Here is a 17,826-nt window from a genome sequence, read left to right on the forward strand (position 1 = left end):
AGCTCCTCACTCATTCTGAATCCATTCAGCAAATTCCATCTAAAGAGAGTTGAGAGAGCGAGGAAGCCCGAACTCCAATACTGAAGCTATCGCAGGGATTGAAGCTCAAAGATCAATGGCTGGAGGTACATCGATCCTTTCATTGCATATATTATAGATATGATTGCGCTTATTTTCCGCATTTCATATCATTGTATATGCTATATTACATACACTATATATATAGTCTAACAGTTGGTATCAGAGCGGATTTATCTCTGCCTTGATTTTATTTGAGTTTCATATATATATATACATACATATACTGTTCATATATATACATATTTGTTTCGGTTCTGTATATATATATTTATATTCATACCATTTATATTATATATACATTTTAATCAGTATATACATATATATATCTTTTATTGTTCATATATACATATATATTATATACTCATACATTCATACTCGTACGTGTATATATATATATTTTATATGTATATATGTTTATATATATATATCGTATATTATATATATGTTTTGTCACATAATAATAATCACAATATTCATTTTTTATTATGTGATATATACATGCGTATATATAATCACGATCGGTCCATGGTTTTGTTTTTTCCTTTTTTCATTTTTCGGTTTATTTTGAATTCTATATACATTACTATATTCGTATAGTATTATAGATCGATCTAAGCATTGAAAATCCATTGAAAAACTTAAAGATGGAAAAAATTTTCAGTTAAAACTTTTTCGGACCCGATTAGTTTCGTGATATTAAAGTATATATTTTTTCGTGTTTTCGTGCATAAAATCTATGTGGATCTCTTTATTATTTGATTTAGAACATTTTAGATTTGAAAACACGCAATTTGGTCGTCGGAAACGCAATTTCCGATCGGGTTTGGGTCGGGTTCGACGGACCCGCGTGCAGAAAAACGGGTCAAAATCGACCCGGTTTGGCTGAAGAAGACGACGCAAACGACATGTCGTTTTCCAAAAAACGACGTGTCGTTTGCCCAAAACGACGTGTCGTTTGTCAAAAACGACGTGTCGTTTGAAAGCCTACATTTAGTTGTCGTTGTAGAAAAACGACATGTTGTTTTTCACATTGTGGAAAACGACATGTCGTTTTCCGTCTTCTGAGGCAGCCTTCTCATGAATGAAACGACATGTCGTTTTTACCTTAGGGAAAACGACACGTCGTTTTTATACGTTTTCTGCACACTTTAGAATATAAAAAACGACATGTCGTTTTTGCCTTTTGCAAAAACGACATGTCGTTTGGCAGTATGGATTTTTCAAAAAAAAAAAAAAAAAGGAAAAATTCCGAATTTTTGATAAATTTTTTATTTATTTGGAATATTAATTATTTTCCTATTTTGTGTGTTAATTTAGTCAATAAATTGCATTTAGTTAATTTTCCATTTTTGTTTAATACATATATATAGTATAAATTGAAAATGGAAATTTGTTTAAATTTGGTAATTTATTACATGATTTATTTAGGCATGTAAAAATTGTGCTAATTTGTGCATTTAATTATATATTACCAAATTTATGCAATTTATTGTCTAAATTAATTTTGAAAAATCTGCCATTAATTTCATTTTAAGGAATTAGCATTTAATTAATAATCATACATTAATTGTATTATTTTGTATTTATTTGACAAATTTATGTTTAATGCAATTAATTTGGATTTGTATGATTTAAATGCTATACATAAATTCCTTTTATAGTGCTAGATATATTTAGAAATATTCAAACATTAAGATAGGTTGAATATTTTATTTAGCAATTAAGTTTCATAAAACTTCATAAAATTATTCATAAAATATTCATAAAACTTTATAAAATGAATAAAATATGAATAAAACGTAAGTAGTTTTGTGGTTTGACATAAGAAAACATGAACCTGGGACAAATGCTCATATCTAGAACGGTTTTTAATGATCTTCGGACGACCACACTAGGAGCAGTAATCTCAGTGATTGTCTATTATGTTAATAACGAAATTACTTTTAGGTAGAGCCCAATACCTAATGTCTAAAGTGAAAATATAATTTTTTATAATTAGGGAGTAGCCACAGCATCTTTAATTATATAAAATTATATATTAATTAAAATTCACCTTAAATGGACAAAACTTGTAATTAATTATTTGGATATAATAATTTTACCCCACAGGGATTTTATTATATTTTTATAATTAATTAGGATAATATATTAAGTTAAATTCTCTTAATTTACCCCACAGGGAGTTATGAGGATTTGAATTAATAGTGTTATCACAAATTTTAATTAAAGATAGATTTCATTCCTTTATTATTTCTAAATTAAATACTTCATTAAATCTATCATAAAGTTCATCTAATTTTATTAGATTTAAAATTTAGCCCACAGGCAATTTTAGATTTAATAAAATTTTCATCTTCATCATGTTTCTACATTGGTAAAACATGAATTCATTAAAGCCTCAATTCTTTTAACATCTAAATTTTTTGTAATCCTATTCTTGCAGCTATTTCATCCACCTCTAAATATGCTGAAATCACTAGTGAAATCCCTGAGCTTAGGAGTGACAACTTCAAAATCTGGAAGGAACGAGTTCTTCTCCACCTAGCTTGCACTGACATGGATTATGCAATAAGAAAAGATGAACCAGCTGCTATCACTGATACTAGCACTGCTGCTGAGATTGCACTACGTGAAAAGTGGGAGCAATCTAATCGTCTCTGCATCATGTTCATTATGTCCAGAATTCCTATGGGAATGCGTGGATCGGTGGAGCCACCTGAGAAGGTGAAAGACTTTATCAAAGTTATGGATGAGCAGTTTGACACTTCAGATAAATCCTTGTTCATCAACCTCATCCAAGAGTTCTCGTCCACAAAACTCACCGGTGTTAAAGGAGTTCGAGAACATATTTCTAAAATGAGGGACATCACTGCTCATTTGAAGAAACTCGACGTTATCATTCCTGATACCTTCCTGGTTCATTACATCCTTCACAATCTTCCTTCACAAAAGATGGGCCTTTCAAAATTTCCTACAACACACATAAAGAAAAATGGACTATCAATGAATTGATGACCATGTGTGTTCAAGAGGAAGCTAAGCTTCTACAGGAGCAAGGAGAAAGTGTTCACCTGACCACTCAACCTAAGAAACGCAAGCCATTCAAGAAGAACAAAGGGAAAAAGCCCATGGCTCCCAAGGCTGCCATAAAGAAAGATTCCATCAAATGTTTCTTTTGTAAACAAAAGGGACATGCTAAAAGCGGAGTGCAAATGGCCGAGTTCAAGAAATGGATGGATGACAAAGGTAATCCAATTTCCTTAGTATGTTATGAATCTAATATGGCTAATGTTAATCTTAACACATGGTGGATTGATTCTGGTTCAACAATTCACATAACAAATTCCTTGCAGGATATTCAAAATCTAAGGAAGCCAGTGGCAAGTGAGCAAAGCATCTTATCTGGAAACAAGATGGGCTCACATGTGGAAGCTATTGGAACATGCAATTTAGTCTTAAGTAATGGTTTTGTTTTAAAGTTAGAAAAGACCTTTTATGTACCAAGTTTCTCTAGAAACTTGATTTCAGTTTCAAGACTTATACCCTTTGGTTTTTCCTTTACATTTTCAGACAAATATTTCAATTTATATTATAAATCTGAATGTGTTGGAAATGGTATTTTGTCTGATGGTCTTTACTGCCTTAATTTACAAAATAATACCACTAATAATGTTATGCATGTTCACGCTGGCACTAAAAGATGTGTTATGAAAGAGGATTCCTGTACATTGTGGCACCGGAGATTGGGACATATCTCCATTGACAGAATTAAAAGGTTGGTAAAAGATGGGGTACTCAATACCTTAGATTTTACTGACTTTGATACTTGTGTGGATTGCATTAAGGGAAAGCAAACCTCCAAGTCTGTCAAAACTGGTGTCCATAGGAGTTCTGAAATATTAGAAATCATACATACTGATATATGTAGTCCAGATATGGAGTCACATGGTCAGAAATACTTCATCTCATTCATAGATGATTACTCACGCTACATGTATATCTACTTACTTCATAATAAAAGTGAAGCATTAGATGTCTTTAAGATATTTAAAGCTGAAGTAGAGAAACAATGCAACAAGCAAATTAAGATAGTGAGATCAGATAGAGGAGGTGAGTATTATGGTAGATACACAGAAGATGGACAAGCACCTGGTGCATTTGCGAAGTTTCTTGAAGAAAATGGGATTGTTGCCCATTACACGTTGCCCGGTACACCCGAGCAAAATGGTGTTGCAGAAAGAAGAAACCGAACATTAATGGACATGGTGCGGAGTATGCTTAGTAGCAACTCTAATCTTCCTAAATCCTTGTGGACTGAAGCATTAAAGACATCCGTGTACATATTAAACCGAGTTCCAACAAAGGCAGTCTCAAAAACTCCTTTTGAATTATGGAAAGGTTGGAAACCAAGTTTGAATCATGTACGCATTTGGGGATGTCCATGCCGAAGTCGAATATATAATCCACAAGAGAAGAAATTGGACCCAAGGACCATAAGCGGATTCTTTATAGGGTACGCTGAAAAGTCTAAAGGTTACAAGTTTTATTGTCCATCTCATAGCACAAGAATTGTGGAATCAAGGAATGCAAAATTTCTTGAGAATGCCTTGATCAGTGGGAGTGATCAATCAAAGGACTTAGGTCCTGAGAAAGATCCTTCAGAACCTTCCACTTCAAAAGCAAGATTGATAATGGTTAACACTCCTGTAGTTCAAACGAATGTTCAACAACCATTACCAATCACTGAAGATCCACAAGTTGGTAATGATAATCCAGTAGATCAAAATGTTCAAGAGTTGCCTGCAACTGTTGAACAACCTGCTGAACCAGCTGCTGCTCCCCAAGAGCCTGTTGGTGAAGTCTTAAGAAGATCTACTAGACCTATCAAACCAAAAATTTACAAAGACTATGTTGTGTATTTATTAGAATCTGATATTGGAATTGGAAATGATCCAGAAACGTTTTTACAAGCTATGAACAGTAGAGAATCAAAATTGTGGTACAATGCTATGGATGATGAAATGAATTCTATGAGGTGCAACAGAGTCTGGGAACTTGTAAAGTTGCCTAATGGGGCGAGAGCCATTGGCTGTAAATGGGTCTATAAAACTAAGAAAGACTCATTAGGCAACACTGAGAGGTACAAAGCGAGACTTGTTGCTAAAGGATTCACTCAAGAGGAAGGAATTGACTATACGGAGACTTTTTCTCCTGTATCAAAGAAAGATTCCCTCAGAGTCATCTTGGCATTAGTTGCTCATTTTGATTTAGAACTGGAGCAGATGGATGTAAAAACTGCTTTTCTGAACGGTGATCTAGAGGAGGAGGTATACATGAAACAACCAGAAGGATTCTCCTCTAGTGAAGGTCAGGATTTGGTATGCAAGCTCAAGAAGTCCATCTATGGATTAAAACAAGCATCCCGTCAATGGTATTTAAAATTTCATGATGTCATCTCTTCCTTTGGATTTGAAGAGAATGTCATGGATCAATGCATATACCTGAAGGAAAGTGGGAGTAAGATCTGTTTTCTTGTTTTATATGTGGACGATATTCTTCTTGCATCCAATGATAAAGGGTTGCTACGTGAAGTGAAACAATTTCTTTCAAAGAACTTTGAGATGAAAGACATGGGTGAAGCATCCTATGTCATAGGCATTAAGATTCATAGAGATAGATACCGAGGTATCTTAGGTTTATCTCAAGAAGCCTACATCAACAGAGTTTTAGAAAGATTTCATATGAAAGATTGTTCACCGAGCGTTGCTCCAATTATGAAGGGTGATAAATTAAATTTGAGCCAGTGCCCAAAGAATGATTTTGAAAGAGAACAAATGAAGAACATTCCTTATGCTTCTGCTGTCGGAAGCCTAATGTATGCTCAGGTGTGCACAAGACCCGACATTGCTTATTCTGTCGGAATGTTAGGAAGATTTCAGAGTAACCCGGGGATAGACCACTGGAAAGCTGCAAAGAAAGTAATGAGGTATCTTCAGGGTACTAAGGATTACAAACTGATGTTCAAACGAACTGACAATCTAGAAGTAGTTGGCTACTCAGACTCAGATTTCGCTGGTTGCACTGATTCACGTAAATCTACATCTGGTTACGTGTTTATGTTTGCTGGTGGAGCTGTGTCCTGGAGGAGTAACAAACAAACCTTGACTGCTACTTCTACTATGGAGGCTGAGTTCGTTTCTTGCTTTGAGGCTACATCACATGGTGTATGGCTAAAGAGTTTCATTTCAGGCCTTAGAGTGGTTGATTCCATTGCAAGGCCGCTAAAGATGTTCTGTGACAATTCAGCTGCTGTTTTCATGGCTAAGTGGAAGTCGAAGCAAGCACATTAAGTACTTAGCTATTAGAGAACGTGTTAAGGAAAATAAAGTGGTCATTCAACACATTAGCACTGAATTGATGATTGCCGATCCTATGACAAAAGGCTTGCCACCTCATAAATTCAAGGATCATGTAGAGAACATGGGACTTGGTTCCCTTATGTAATTTGTACAAATAAAGTTATTATTAATGAAACTCTTATTTTGATTTTTCTCATATTTATGCGCATCTTAATTTTACATTTGAGAAAAATTTCAGAGGACCTGAATAAACATAAGGTTTAGGGTTTATTCACTTAAGTACATTGCCACATAAAGTACATTGTTATATAATAAATGTATTGTAATACATGGAAGATAATACTCGATTCATAATGAGGACATGTCGCTATGATTCGTATGTTTATTATATAATGAGGAACGTTGGGTTTGAATACTTTAGTTTAAATGCTGACCAAGTGGGAGAATATTAGAATATTTTTATTTATGGAAATTATTTTCTAATTAAGGAAATGATTTTCTATTTAAGGAAATAAATAAATAATTGATTTTCTGATAAATGAATATTTTATATTCATTGAATCTGAACAAAATCAATTATGTAATATTCTATATATGGTCAGATTTCTATATTCATTACCTGATTTGATTTCCTGAATTAATTGTCAAAATATTCTGACAATTAATGTGGCACAGATACTGATGGAGTATCTCACCTATAAATATAGGGTCTCGGTCCCCGAGCTCCTCACTCATTCTGAATCCATTCAGCAAATTCCATCTAAAGAGAGTTGAGAGAGCGAGGAAGCCCGAACTCCAATACTGAAGCTATCGCAGGGATTGAAGCTCAAAGATCAATGGCTGGAGGTACATCGATCCTTTCATTGCATATATTATAGATATGATTACAGTTTATTTTCCGCATTTCATATCATTGTATATGCTATATTACATACACTATATATATAGTCTAACAATCAACGTTTACAAGAAAATAGCAAGTCACACTTAAAATGGCGTCACGGGTACAAAGGGGAAACACCACAATCCACATAGTACTAACTTTATTAATTGGCTAATAAGTGAACCACTTGATCGGCTTCACCAAATATTCAACACTCAATATATATATATTTATGAAAATTAAATTATGTATTATAATATAAAAACAAATCATGATCAACACCATAATTCATAAATAAATAAATAAATGCAGTAGCTTAATAATTAGGTAGAAGATAATTAACATCATCACCAGCCTCAAACCAATCAATCTAAGCATCCTTTTCGTTAAGCAGAAGAACTACATAAAAGAAATTAAAACATTACATTATAATTCTGATTTTTTCATATATATATAAATTATTATTACATATTAATAATAATATGAAGATATATATGATGATTACTGTTTCTTTTTTGAAGAAGAATGTTCTTTCTCCAATCTTTCAAATAAGCTTCCATCATAAACATCTCTAATTGTGTCCTTTGTAAGCAATCCTCTCTTGTCCTTAGCAAGATTATATAGCACAAGCCATTCAGCCATTGCACCCACCCTACAATTATTAATTTTTATATAAAAATAATAAAAAATAAATAAATAAATAAATAATTAAAATAAAAACCTACATACCATCCATTCAAGAAAGAGCCAGTTCTGTTGGCCCTTAATAATTCCCTTACTTCTTTTCCAGTCATTGCGTCTGGATATGTATGTGCATGCTTTGCAATCAGCTCTTCAAATTTTGAAGCAACGAATCTTAATTTCAAAAAATAAAAAAAAATAAATTATTAGAAAACTAATATAATCTTGATCAATATATATAATGTCTTGACTATATTATTTTATGAAAATTACTAAATGGTATTGGTAGCATCTGTAGGAATTTTATTTCTAAATTACCTTAATTAGCTACACACAGCAAAGACACATTAGTTTTACCAAGGTGGTCAATTTAGACCTTTAATTTCAACATTATCTAATACTATTATTATAAGATCATGACATAGGTATTATATAATGAGGAAATTACACTCTATACCCTTTTTATATGGGAAATTTGATTTTCTATACTTAAACATTTTCAAAATTTCTTTTTTGAACCAATACATTTTATACTATGAAAAATATGACTCTTTTTTCAAAACTCCAAAAATACCCCCTCTATCTACTTTGTCTCTCTCTCTCTCTCTCGGACCGAAAAAAAAAAAAAAAAAACATATGGTCCGATGGTCCGTGGTCCGATGGGGTCCGACCCATCGGACCCATCGGACTATGTGGTCCGACCATCGGACCATGTCCATCTCTCTCTTCGTTTTCCTTAAAAAAAAAAAAATATGGTCCGATGGCTCGGACCATATGTTTTTTTTTTTTTTTTCCTGTTCGAGAGAGAGAGAGACGAAGAGAGTGAGAGGGGGCGGTACAGTGGGTGGGTGGTGGAGGTGAGCCGTGGTGGTGCATTTGAAGGTGGGGGCGGTGAAATGGTTTGAGCGTCGACGGCGTGGGTGGTCTGCCGTGGGTGTGTGGGTGCGGCACCGAGAGAAAGAGAGAAAGAAAGAAAGAGAGGCGAAAGAGAGAGAGGGCTGATGGTTTCAAATGGGGGGTATTGTGGGAATTAAGAAAATGTTATCCCATTTTACCAATATTCCCCATTTTAAGTTTAGGGAAAAAATTATTCCTTAATGTAAGCATAGAAATTCAAATTTCCCTTTTATATTGCCCTCTTTTATTTTTACCTTCTTTTTTAAAATCTATCATTTTAAAATCTTTTTTTAAATATTGTACCAATTTTGCCTCTGTCACTTCAAGATACTCTCCATTTGATTCTCTTATGTAAGGATATTTTGGGTACAATACATATAAAAAGAGGTATGTTTCAAATAAATATAAAATTGGAGGTAAATTTAATTAATTGATGAATAAAAAAGGTATTTTTCAACTTACCCCTATTATAATCTTAGTGTAATTTCATGATATCGAATTCAATATATTTTAATTTAATAAAAGACTAAATACAACACAGTCTTATTATTATTATTATTATTATTATTATTATTATTATTATTATTATTATTATTACAAATAAAATTAATATAAGATTCTTAGACCTTAATTTATAATGAGAGATAGAGTTAGTAAAATTTAATACAATTTTTTATAACTAAAATTATATATTAAATTCTCATTTGATTGAAAATTGCTAAAGGGCACCACTGGTGCCTAGCACCCTCCTACGTGTCAATATCGCTATTGATGCAATTAAGTATCGGGTCTCATATAGTTTAATATAATAATTTTTATGGAGTATCGCTAACCAATTGTAAGACGACACATCTAGAAAGTGCTAGGCACCACTGGTGCCCAATAACAATTCTCATTTGATTGAGAATTGCTAAAGGGCACCACTGGTGCCTAGCACCCTCCTACGTGTCAATATCGCTATTGATGCAATTAAGTATCAGGTCCCATATAGTTTAATATAATAATTTTTATGGAGTATCACTAACCAATTGTAAGACGACACATCTAGAAGGTGCTAGGCACCACTGGTGCCCAATAGCAATTCTCTAGATTTCATGAAATTGAATGTGCTAGTATTAATTTCTAATTAAGATCGAAATCAACTTTAATTATAATTAATTAAGGTAACTAGATCTATATTTAAGGAAGTTTATGATATTCTTATTATTATAATCAATAATAATTATATAAGTGATTATTTACCTTCCTTGATCGTCGTATACACCAGTGTCACTTCCATGTTTACCACGTTGTATATTTTTTATCTCTATAGGAAAGAGTAGATGAGGAAATTTTCCCTGCATATATAATTAATTATAAATAATAACTAAATAAATAATATATTACTATTATTATAACAATAATATATCTAAATTTATATATATATAAAAAAAAATTAAAATAATTTAAAATTTTAAAAATAAAATTTATATATTTTGTTGTTTGCACAACTGTTTAAATTTTGTTTTTAGCACCGTAAATTACTGAAAATTTAAAAATAATCTTAAATAATTATAATATAAGTGATAGTCAAAAAAAAATTAGATTTAAAAACTTTTTTAAATGCTAAAACAAATAAAAAATCTATAAAAATAATCTTTTGAAGGGGTCTACTAGAGAAAATTTTAATACTTTATACAGTCAAATAAATTAACGATTTTTTCATTTATTATTTTATAAATGATTTTTTTTGCTCATTTATAAAAATAGAAACAATATAATTTTGAAATGAGAACTTAAAATGAAAATAATTTTTATAAAATAATAATAAAAAAAAATAGTATAATCTCAAGATAGAAATAACATAACTTTAAAATAAAAAGCAGATTCTATAGAAATAAAAAAAAAAAGTAAAAGTAGAAAAAAAAAATGCAATATCATAGCAATTCTCTAATAAATTATTATTAATATTATTAAATGAGGTTAGAAAGAGTCATACAGGGCGAGTTTTGCCACTAAGAGTGATATTGATAAATAGTGAAGCTACGGTAGACAACGCAATACCACTCCCAATTGCACGAAATCCTGCAATAATCATTTTCATTTTTTATTTTTATTTAAAAAAAAAAAGAGTAATAACAATAAGAAGGAAAATTAAGAAATTATAATAATTACTAAATATTAATAAGTAAATTTTATTTCACCTTTGAAAGTTTCCCAAGGATAAATGAGACCATCATGATTCCTGTCGAAGAATGAAGCATGTTTTTGCAGAACAAACTCATTACTTGGTACAAACTTCTTACTTTCTTCTTCTTCTTCTATATATACACATATAATACATATATTTACTAAAAATATATTTATAAATTAATAAACTCAAAAAAGGAAAAATGGAAACTGACCTTGCTGAATATTATTATTAGTAGCCATGATAATTTGGAATTAATATTGATAATAAGAGAGAAGAGCTTATAATATGTATATATATTATATAGCAAAGGAATGGTTTAAAATGGAGTTGTGGTATCAAGATTATATATAAAGGCCATGGATGAAGATGGGAGTTGGGCTTGGGACCATATCATATCATATCATATAGTAATAACTAATAAAATAATATATATATATATATATTCTATACGCGACTTATTGTAGCTAACAATAACATGGCCTTTACTTAATTTTGATTTCTATATATAGATATAAATAAATGCATATGTATATATATGGGTGTGTGAATATATATGTGCAGGCTATATATATATACACCATACGTATTATATAGCTATGAAAGGCTCGTGGAGAATGGATGAGTTAACACTACACATCTATATGTACATATTACGTGTCTCTATACATATTTGCCAACCCAAACTTTTATTGCTTTTTCCAATTTTACTTATTTTTCATTCCCAAATTTTATTATTTTATTATCTTTAAATGTGAATGTAGAATGCTCTTTTAATATACCACTTGATTAGAATTAGGGTATTATACTTTAGGTGTAAGAGTATAAATGTTTTATTTCTAAGTAATTTACGATTTAAATATTTAAGTTTGGTTATAAATAAATAACTAAGTTAATTATATATGTTGCTAGATATTCTTGATATTAATCTGATCGTAGCATTTCTGATATTTCTATTTCTAGTGAACTCTTACATCTTTTGTATCAATAATACTAAATGATTCAATGAAGCTGATATTTCATCTAAAAAAATAACTAAGTTTAATTTTTAGCGGTAATAATATCTAAGTTATATTTTTGGAACTTCATAGGTACCTAATCATTATCCATATATATTATTTTTATTATTAGTATATTTTAACTAATTTTTTAAAAAAGAATAATAAAAATTTAATGGCATGAACCAATAAAAAATTACCACGTGACAATTTACTTAACACTTAACTAAGTAATTATTGAAGTTTTAAAAATATAACTTAAATATTATTACCGTTAAAAATTAAACTTAAATATTTATTTACAACTAAAATTACTTATTTCTAATTAAATGACATATTAAAAGAAAGTACTTTATATTTAAGCATCCAAATTTTGCACTTATTTTGGTCATTATTTCCTTTCTTTGCACCGTTCATAGTTTTTAATATGCTCAACTACTGGATCTCACAATATTGATTCTTTTTCGTTAATTAATTATTATAAAAGGAATATAATATTGAGAATAATTATAACAAAAATAAAAGCAATAATAAATAATGCCTTACCTCCTAGTTAATTAGTCTTTAGTTTGATTAGGATTTAATTTATTGTGTTGGCATGAAATTAAACTAATGATCTTGATTAATTAACGTTTTTTCAGTTAAATTTATTTTTGGAAATCCCCTCATGTGTGGGATATTTTGAGATATGAGTGAGTGAGAGAGATATGATGAATTGTGCTCAGAAGGCACCAAATTATTAAGCGGTCTATTTTTCATATTTTAATATCATTATTAGTATAATTTAATATCGAGTCATGGTACGTATTTATTTTACTTTAATAAATATTATAAAAAAATTACTAACTAATTATAAAATAACACTTTATCGTAGTGCGCTTCACAAATTAATTTCATTTAATTTTTTACTTGTTTTGTGTTACCGTGAGATATGATAATTAATAGAAGAATAAATTTTATTTTTATCCTAAATTTTTATATTGTGCCCCTTATAAATTATGATATAGAACATGTAAATAATATCTTTCCAAATATAATTTTTACAACCATTTTATTATATTTTATTCAATTTAAAATTAAAGTAACGAAATGTAGGCCCTAAAAATTTACACCAATATATTATCTATGAATAGGTAATATTAAAGAAAAATTAAGTTTTTATGCTTAATTTTTCTATTTAATTAGAAAAATCTCTTATTTTTTTTTATTATATAGGCTGAAGGTTATTCTATCGGTTGAAAAAATAATAATAATAAAAAAATTCAACACAAAAATAATAAAAAAAAATACAGAATTTTACTTAAATATTTTTATATAAATTTATTTTTGATATAGTGTAAAAAGATATATTTTTTGATATTTTTTTTTAATTAAGTAATTAATTTAAGTGTAGAAATTTAAATTTCTCTTTTATTAATATTCGTCATTAGATTAAAATCTAATGGCTTAATATTTTTAAAATTAATATTTATAATTAAATTTATTTAGTATCCTTAAATGAATAATAACTATTAAAAAGTGTTCCCTATATTTATATGTTTCGTTTATTTGAAGAAAGCTAATTGTTTCAAGTTACAACACTAACATATATATTATGTGGTTACAAATTACAATCTGATTTCATTTCTAAGATTTTCATGATTATTATTATTATTTTGATTTGTACATGTTAATTTATTTGTTGCTTTTTTGTCAAGCAAGGTCAAGGTGGCCTTACACGTGTCGAAACGTTTAATGTGTTAGTGTTCGTATTTTTATATACGTGTCATATTTAGACTATTACATTTACAACTTTTCTTTACGCTACAATATTACACCTCTCTTTTTTTCACAATATATATTCTTATCTCTCACGATTATTGTTGCTTTATTTATTTTTTATATTTTAAATATCAAAATGTTCTCACTTTCATCAACATAAATAATAGGACAAATGTTATTTTAAATTATGTGAATTTTAAAAGTTAATCAGTTCTAAGAATTATTTTTCTAATTATATTAAAAAAAAAATTAAATTAAGAGTAGTCTTATTTATACTATTTTATTTTATCGTTTAATAAAATAGATAATTTATTCGATAATTTTTACAAAACACAATTCAAAATAGTATTTATAAAATTGTGTGAAGGAGAGTATTATCTTTCTTTCTTTTTTCTTTTTTTGTGAAGAGAACCAGGTATTATCTTACTAGGCTTTATCATCAAATATCAATTTTATGATGAAATAATACACCACCATTATTGATATTCTTTCAAGTTTTGGACCTTACATTCTTATAAAGATTAAAAATAGGAAGTTTTGGACTTTATAGAGAGTCCATTACATTTTTGACCTCCAACTGTTTTGGTTTTTTTTCTTTTTCTTCTATAGATTATGACAATACAATATGAAGATAATGCAAAAACAAAGACAAATCATGAACAAGCACATTTTAAACAATTTAAAAAATACAGATTTTGTCTATCCTTTTCCAAATAAACTCCAATTGTTTGAGCTTTTCAACTCACTATAAAGTAGAAGAGGGGGAGAGCCACCATATAATAATAAGAATAATAAAAAGGGTCTCTAAACTATTTTAGGGTTTCAACCTTGTTGTAAAAATTTTCTTTGAACTATAAAAGTCATTACAAATAACCTCCTCCGGTTACATTCTATTTAATTTTGTAAATAATTTGTTAATGTAGTATTAACGTCACGTCATTACAAATAACCTCCTCCGGTTACATTCTATTTAATTTTGTAAATAATTTGTTAATGTAGTATTAACGTGATGTTAATCTGACCCTCATACCCCACCTATATAAACTTGCATTTTTAGAATTAATATTTTTACTAACTTATGAATTATAAGAATATGTATATGTATTTTTAGAGATAATTTTTGTATGCTTATTGTCAATTTCGAGCAATTTCAAGTTGTTAAATAGCTAGATTCTCTACTGCACCTACACCTGTAACACATGCATGGTCACATACTCAAATTACTTTTAGAAGATATGTGCAATATTTGTATAAGGGAAATTTGATTTTCTATACTTACATATACTTAATATTTTTTTTTAAAACACATAACATTTAATATTTGTGGGATATGACACATTTTAGAATATCCCTAAAATATCCCCATTTACATTACCGCCTCCCCACTCTCTTCTTCTCTCTTTGTTATAAACAAAGAAAAAATTAAAAAAATTAAAGTGGGCATCGGGCCCTACATCGGGCCCATCGGGCCAGTCATCTGACCATCGGGCCCATCGGGCCAGTCCTATAAAATGAAAAAAAATTAAAAAAAATAAAGTGGGCATCTGACCATCGGGCCGACCATCGGGCCCTACATCGGGCCCATCGGACCAGTCCTATAAATAGAAAAAAAAATTAAAAAATCCAAAATGGGCATCTGACCATCGGGCCAACCATCGGGCCCTACATCGGGCCCATCGGGCCAGTCCTATAAATAGAAAAAAAAAAATTAAAAATCCAAAATGGCATCAGATCATCGGGCCCTACATCGGGCCATGCATCGGACCATCGGGCCCTACATCGGGCCCATCGGGCCAGTCCTATAAATAGAAAAAAAAATTTAAAAAATCCAAAATGGCATCAGACCATCGGGCCCTACATCGGGCCATGCATCGGACCATCGGGCCATGCATCGGGCCTTCATCTTCAAGCTCATATCAAACTAGAAAATCAAATTTCTTGCCCAGAAAGATCACAGACCCTAGATCTACTCCATCTAACCCTAGATCTAATCAAGAATGCACATATCCAACCTAAATCTATCAACTAACAATATTTTCACCATAATCAATAAGAAAAAAAAATTAAAAAACCGAAAGGGGAAAGGGGAAAGGCTCGTCACGTGCTCAGTGGATGGGTTCCCTCCGTGGGGTGGTGGGTTCGGTGGGTTCTTCGTTCGAGTGGGGAATCGTGGTGGTGCAATTTCAAACGCTAGAGAGAGAGAGAGAGAGAGAGAGAGAGAGAGAGAGAGAGAGAGAGAGAGAGAGAGAGAGAGAGAGAGAGAGAGTCAGTTTAGAAATGAGGGGGGTAAAATTGGGTTTAAGTAAAAGTTATCCCATTTTACAAATTATGTATAGTTTTAGATTAGGATACCAATTTTAATCCCTAATATGCATATAATTTCAAATTTCCCTTGTATAATTTGGAGAAAATTTTTTAGAGCAAAAAGAAGTTCATATATGACAAAACTCTACAAAGATTTGTTGGGTTATTTTTAATAATTTAATATGTGGGCTTATAAATTAAGTCGATTATTTGAGCTGATATTTTAAAAGGGTTATTTCACAAAAACATAAAAACAACAAAAACAATTACAAAAATACGGTTTCACAGAATTTTAAACATTTTTATAATTTTTTTTATTTTATTTACATAAATACAGTCTTTTTATGTTAAAATTTTGTTCATTTGTTGTTAATTTTTTGTTATCTGTATGTTATTTTTTGTTGTTATTTTCATGTTACTTTTATGTAGTTTTCTTGTTAATTTTATGTTATTTTCGTGTTATTTTTTGAAAAACTGTAAAAATGTAAAAAAATTATTCTTTGAACGTAAAAATGTAAATATTTTACAAAAAAAAAAAATGCCTTATGTAATTATTCCTATTTTAAATTAGGTTAAATAAGCCCAATAAATATCTTATTTAGTATGGACTTTGTAATGTGTAATAATTAAGGTTGGTCTCCAGGGCTAATCTCAACCACTTTCTTTTCTATTCTCGTGAATTGAGTGGATACCCATATAGAAGATTAGCATGTGGAAGACTATATACCCAGAATTTCATCTCATATCTAACATCATGGAATTAAGTATGTCTTCTATCTTATTAATTAATAGAATAATCTTGATAATTTAACATGAGTTTAAAATCTATATTTTCTAAATTTAATTTCTTTTAAGATCATATTTCAAAGGAAAAAAATCTTAAAAATTAATAGTATAGCTTGAGATGTTGATGTTACTTGATAAATCTCCATCTCTTATTCATTTTCACTAAAATAAACACAAGACAAAATTATTCAAATAATCCCTTTATATGCTTTTTTATTTTTTGAGAGGGCTTTTATTTATATGATATGTACCTTGAAATGCAATTACAAAACGATTCTCACATCATTATCATTAAGATAAGGAATAGAATTTCACAAATTTAAATAAAGCCAAAATATAGAAGGTTGGAGACATAAACAGAGTGTGTAAATAGAGAAAGACAAAGGTGTCGTTTGGTAACTCTTTTATTTTTCAATTTTTTAATCACAAAATGAAAGTAAAATTTTTGTTTTTAAATTTTTTTTTTTAAAAAAAAAACAAAAATGCGTTCTGTAACAACTTTTGTTTTTCAATTTTAAAAACAGAAAATAAAAGTCTGCTCTGTAAAGTTCATTTTCATTTTTATTTTTTTGATTTTATTTAAGTCGGGTCTAGGTCCGGGGTTGAATTCGGGTTCGGATCAGAAGCCGGGTTCAGCGCCAGGGCCGTGGGAGGAGATTTGGTCTGGGTCTGGTCGTAATCCAAAAGATTGATTACGAAAAAAAACTGTTTAAAAAAAATATTGAAAGTTATTTTCTTTAAAAAAAAAAATTGATTTCTAATTATAAAATTGAAAAGTAAAAACAGTTTTATAGAATATGTTTTTTTAAAATATTTTTATTTTTCTACTTTTAAAAACAGAAAACTGATTAAAAAAGTGTTACTAAACGCCATCAAAGTCTTCTTAATCCAATTGAAATGCTGAAA

At 29.7% G+C, this 17,826-nt stretch overlaps 1 protein-coding gene across 2 annotated transcripts; it reads right to left on the reverse strand.

The window, feature by feature from the left end:
* Positions 1-7,519: 7,519 nt before the first annotated feature.
* On the reverse strand, positions 7,520-11,592 carry LOC115714489 (probable peroxygenase 5). Of its 2 annotated transcripts, none has more exons than XM_030643211.2 (7): positions 11,286-11,592; positions 11,085-11,198; positions 10,880-10,965; positions 10,144-10,238; positions 8,053-8,178; positions 7,829-7,975; positions 7,520-7,722 (listed from the first exon to the last, which is right to left on the reverse strand). In XM_030643211.2, exons 1-7 carry the CDS (start codon positions 11,311-11,313, stop codon positions 7,710-7,712), a joined length of 609 nt encoding a protein of 202 aa, XP_030499071.2. In that variant the 5' UTR covers positions 11,314-11,592; the 3' UTR covers positions 7,520-7,709. The 2 variants fall into 2 exon arrangements, with proteins under 2 accessions (XP_030499071.2, XP_030499070.2); XM_030643210.2 differs by having other exon boundaries at positions 11,085-11,201; positions 11,286-11,589.
* Between the last annotated feature and the right edge of the window lie 6,234 nt (positions 11,593-17,826).

Source organism: Cannabis sativa, chromosome 4, assembly GCF_029168945.1.
Source record: "Cannabis sativa cultivar Pink pepper isolate KNU-18-1 chromosome 4, ASM2916894v1, whole genome shotgun sequence".
Taxonomy (NCBI): domain Eukaryota; kingdom Viridiplantae; phylum Streptophyta; class Magnoliopsida; order Rosales; family Cannabaceae; genus Cannabis; species Cannabis sativa.

Excerpts from the sequence above, each read along its gene's own strand:
- LOC115714489 (XM_030643210.2), bottom strand. The coding sequence starts at position 11,313 with ATGGCTACTAATAATAATATTCAGCAAG. Across the intron at positions 11,202-11,285 it reads TAATAATAATATTCAGCAAG|AAGAAGAAGAAGAAAGTAAG; the intron begins GTCAGTTTCCAT and ends GTGTATATATAG. Across the intron at positions 10,966-11,084 it reads TCCTTGGGAAACTTTCAAAG|GATTTCGTGCAATTGGGAGT; the intron begins GTGAAATAAAAT and ends TGATTATTGCAG.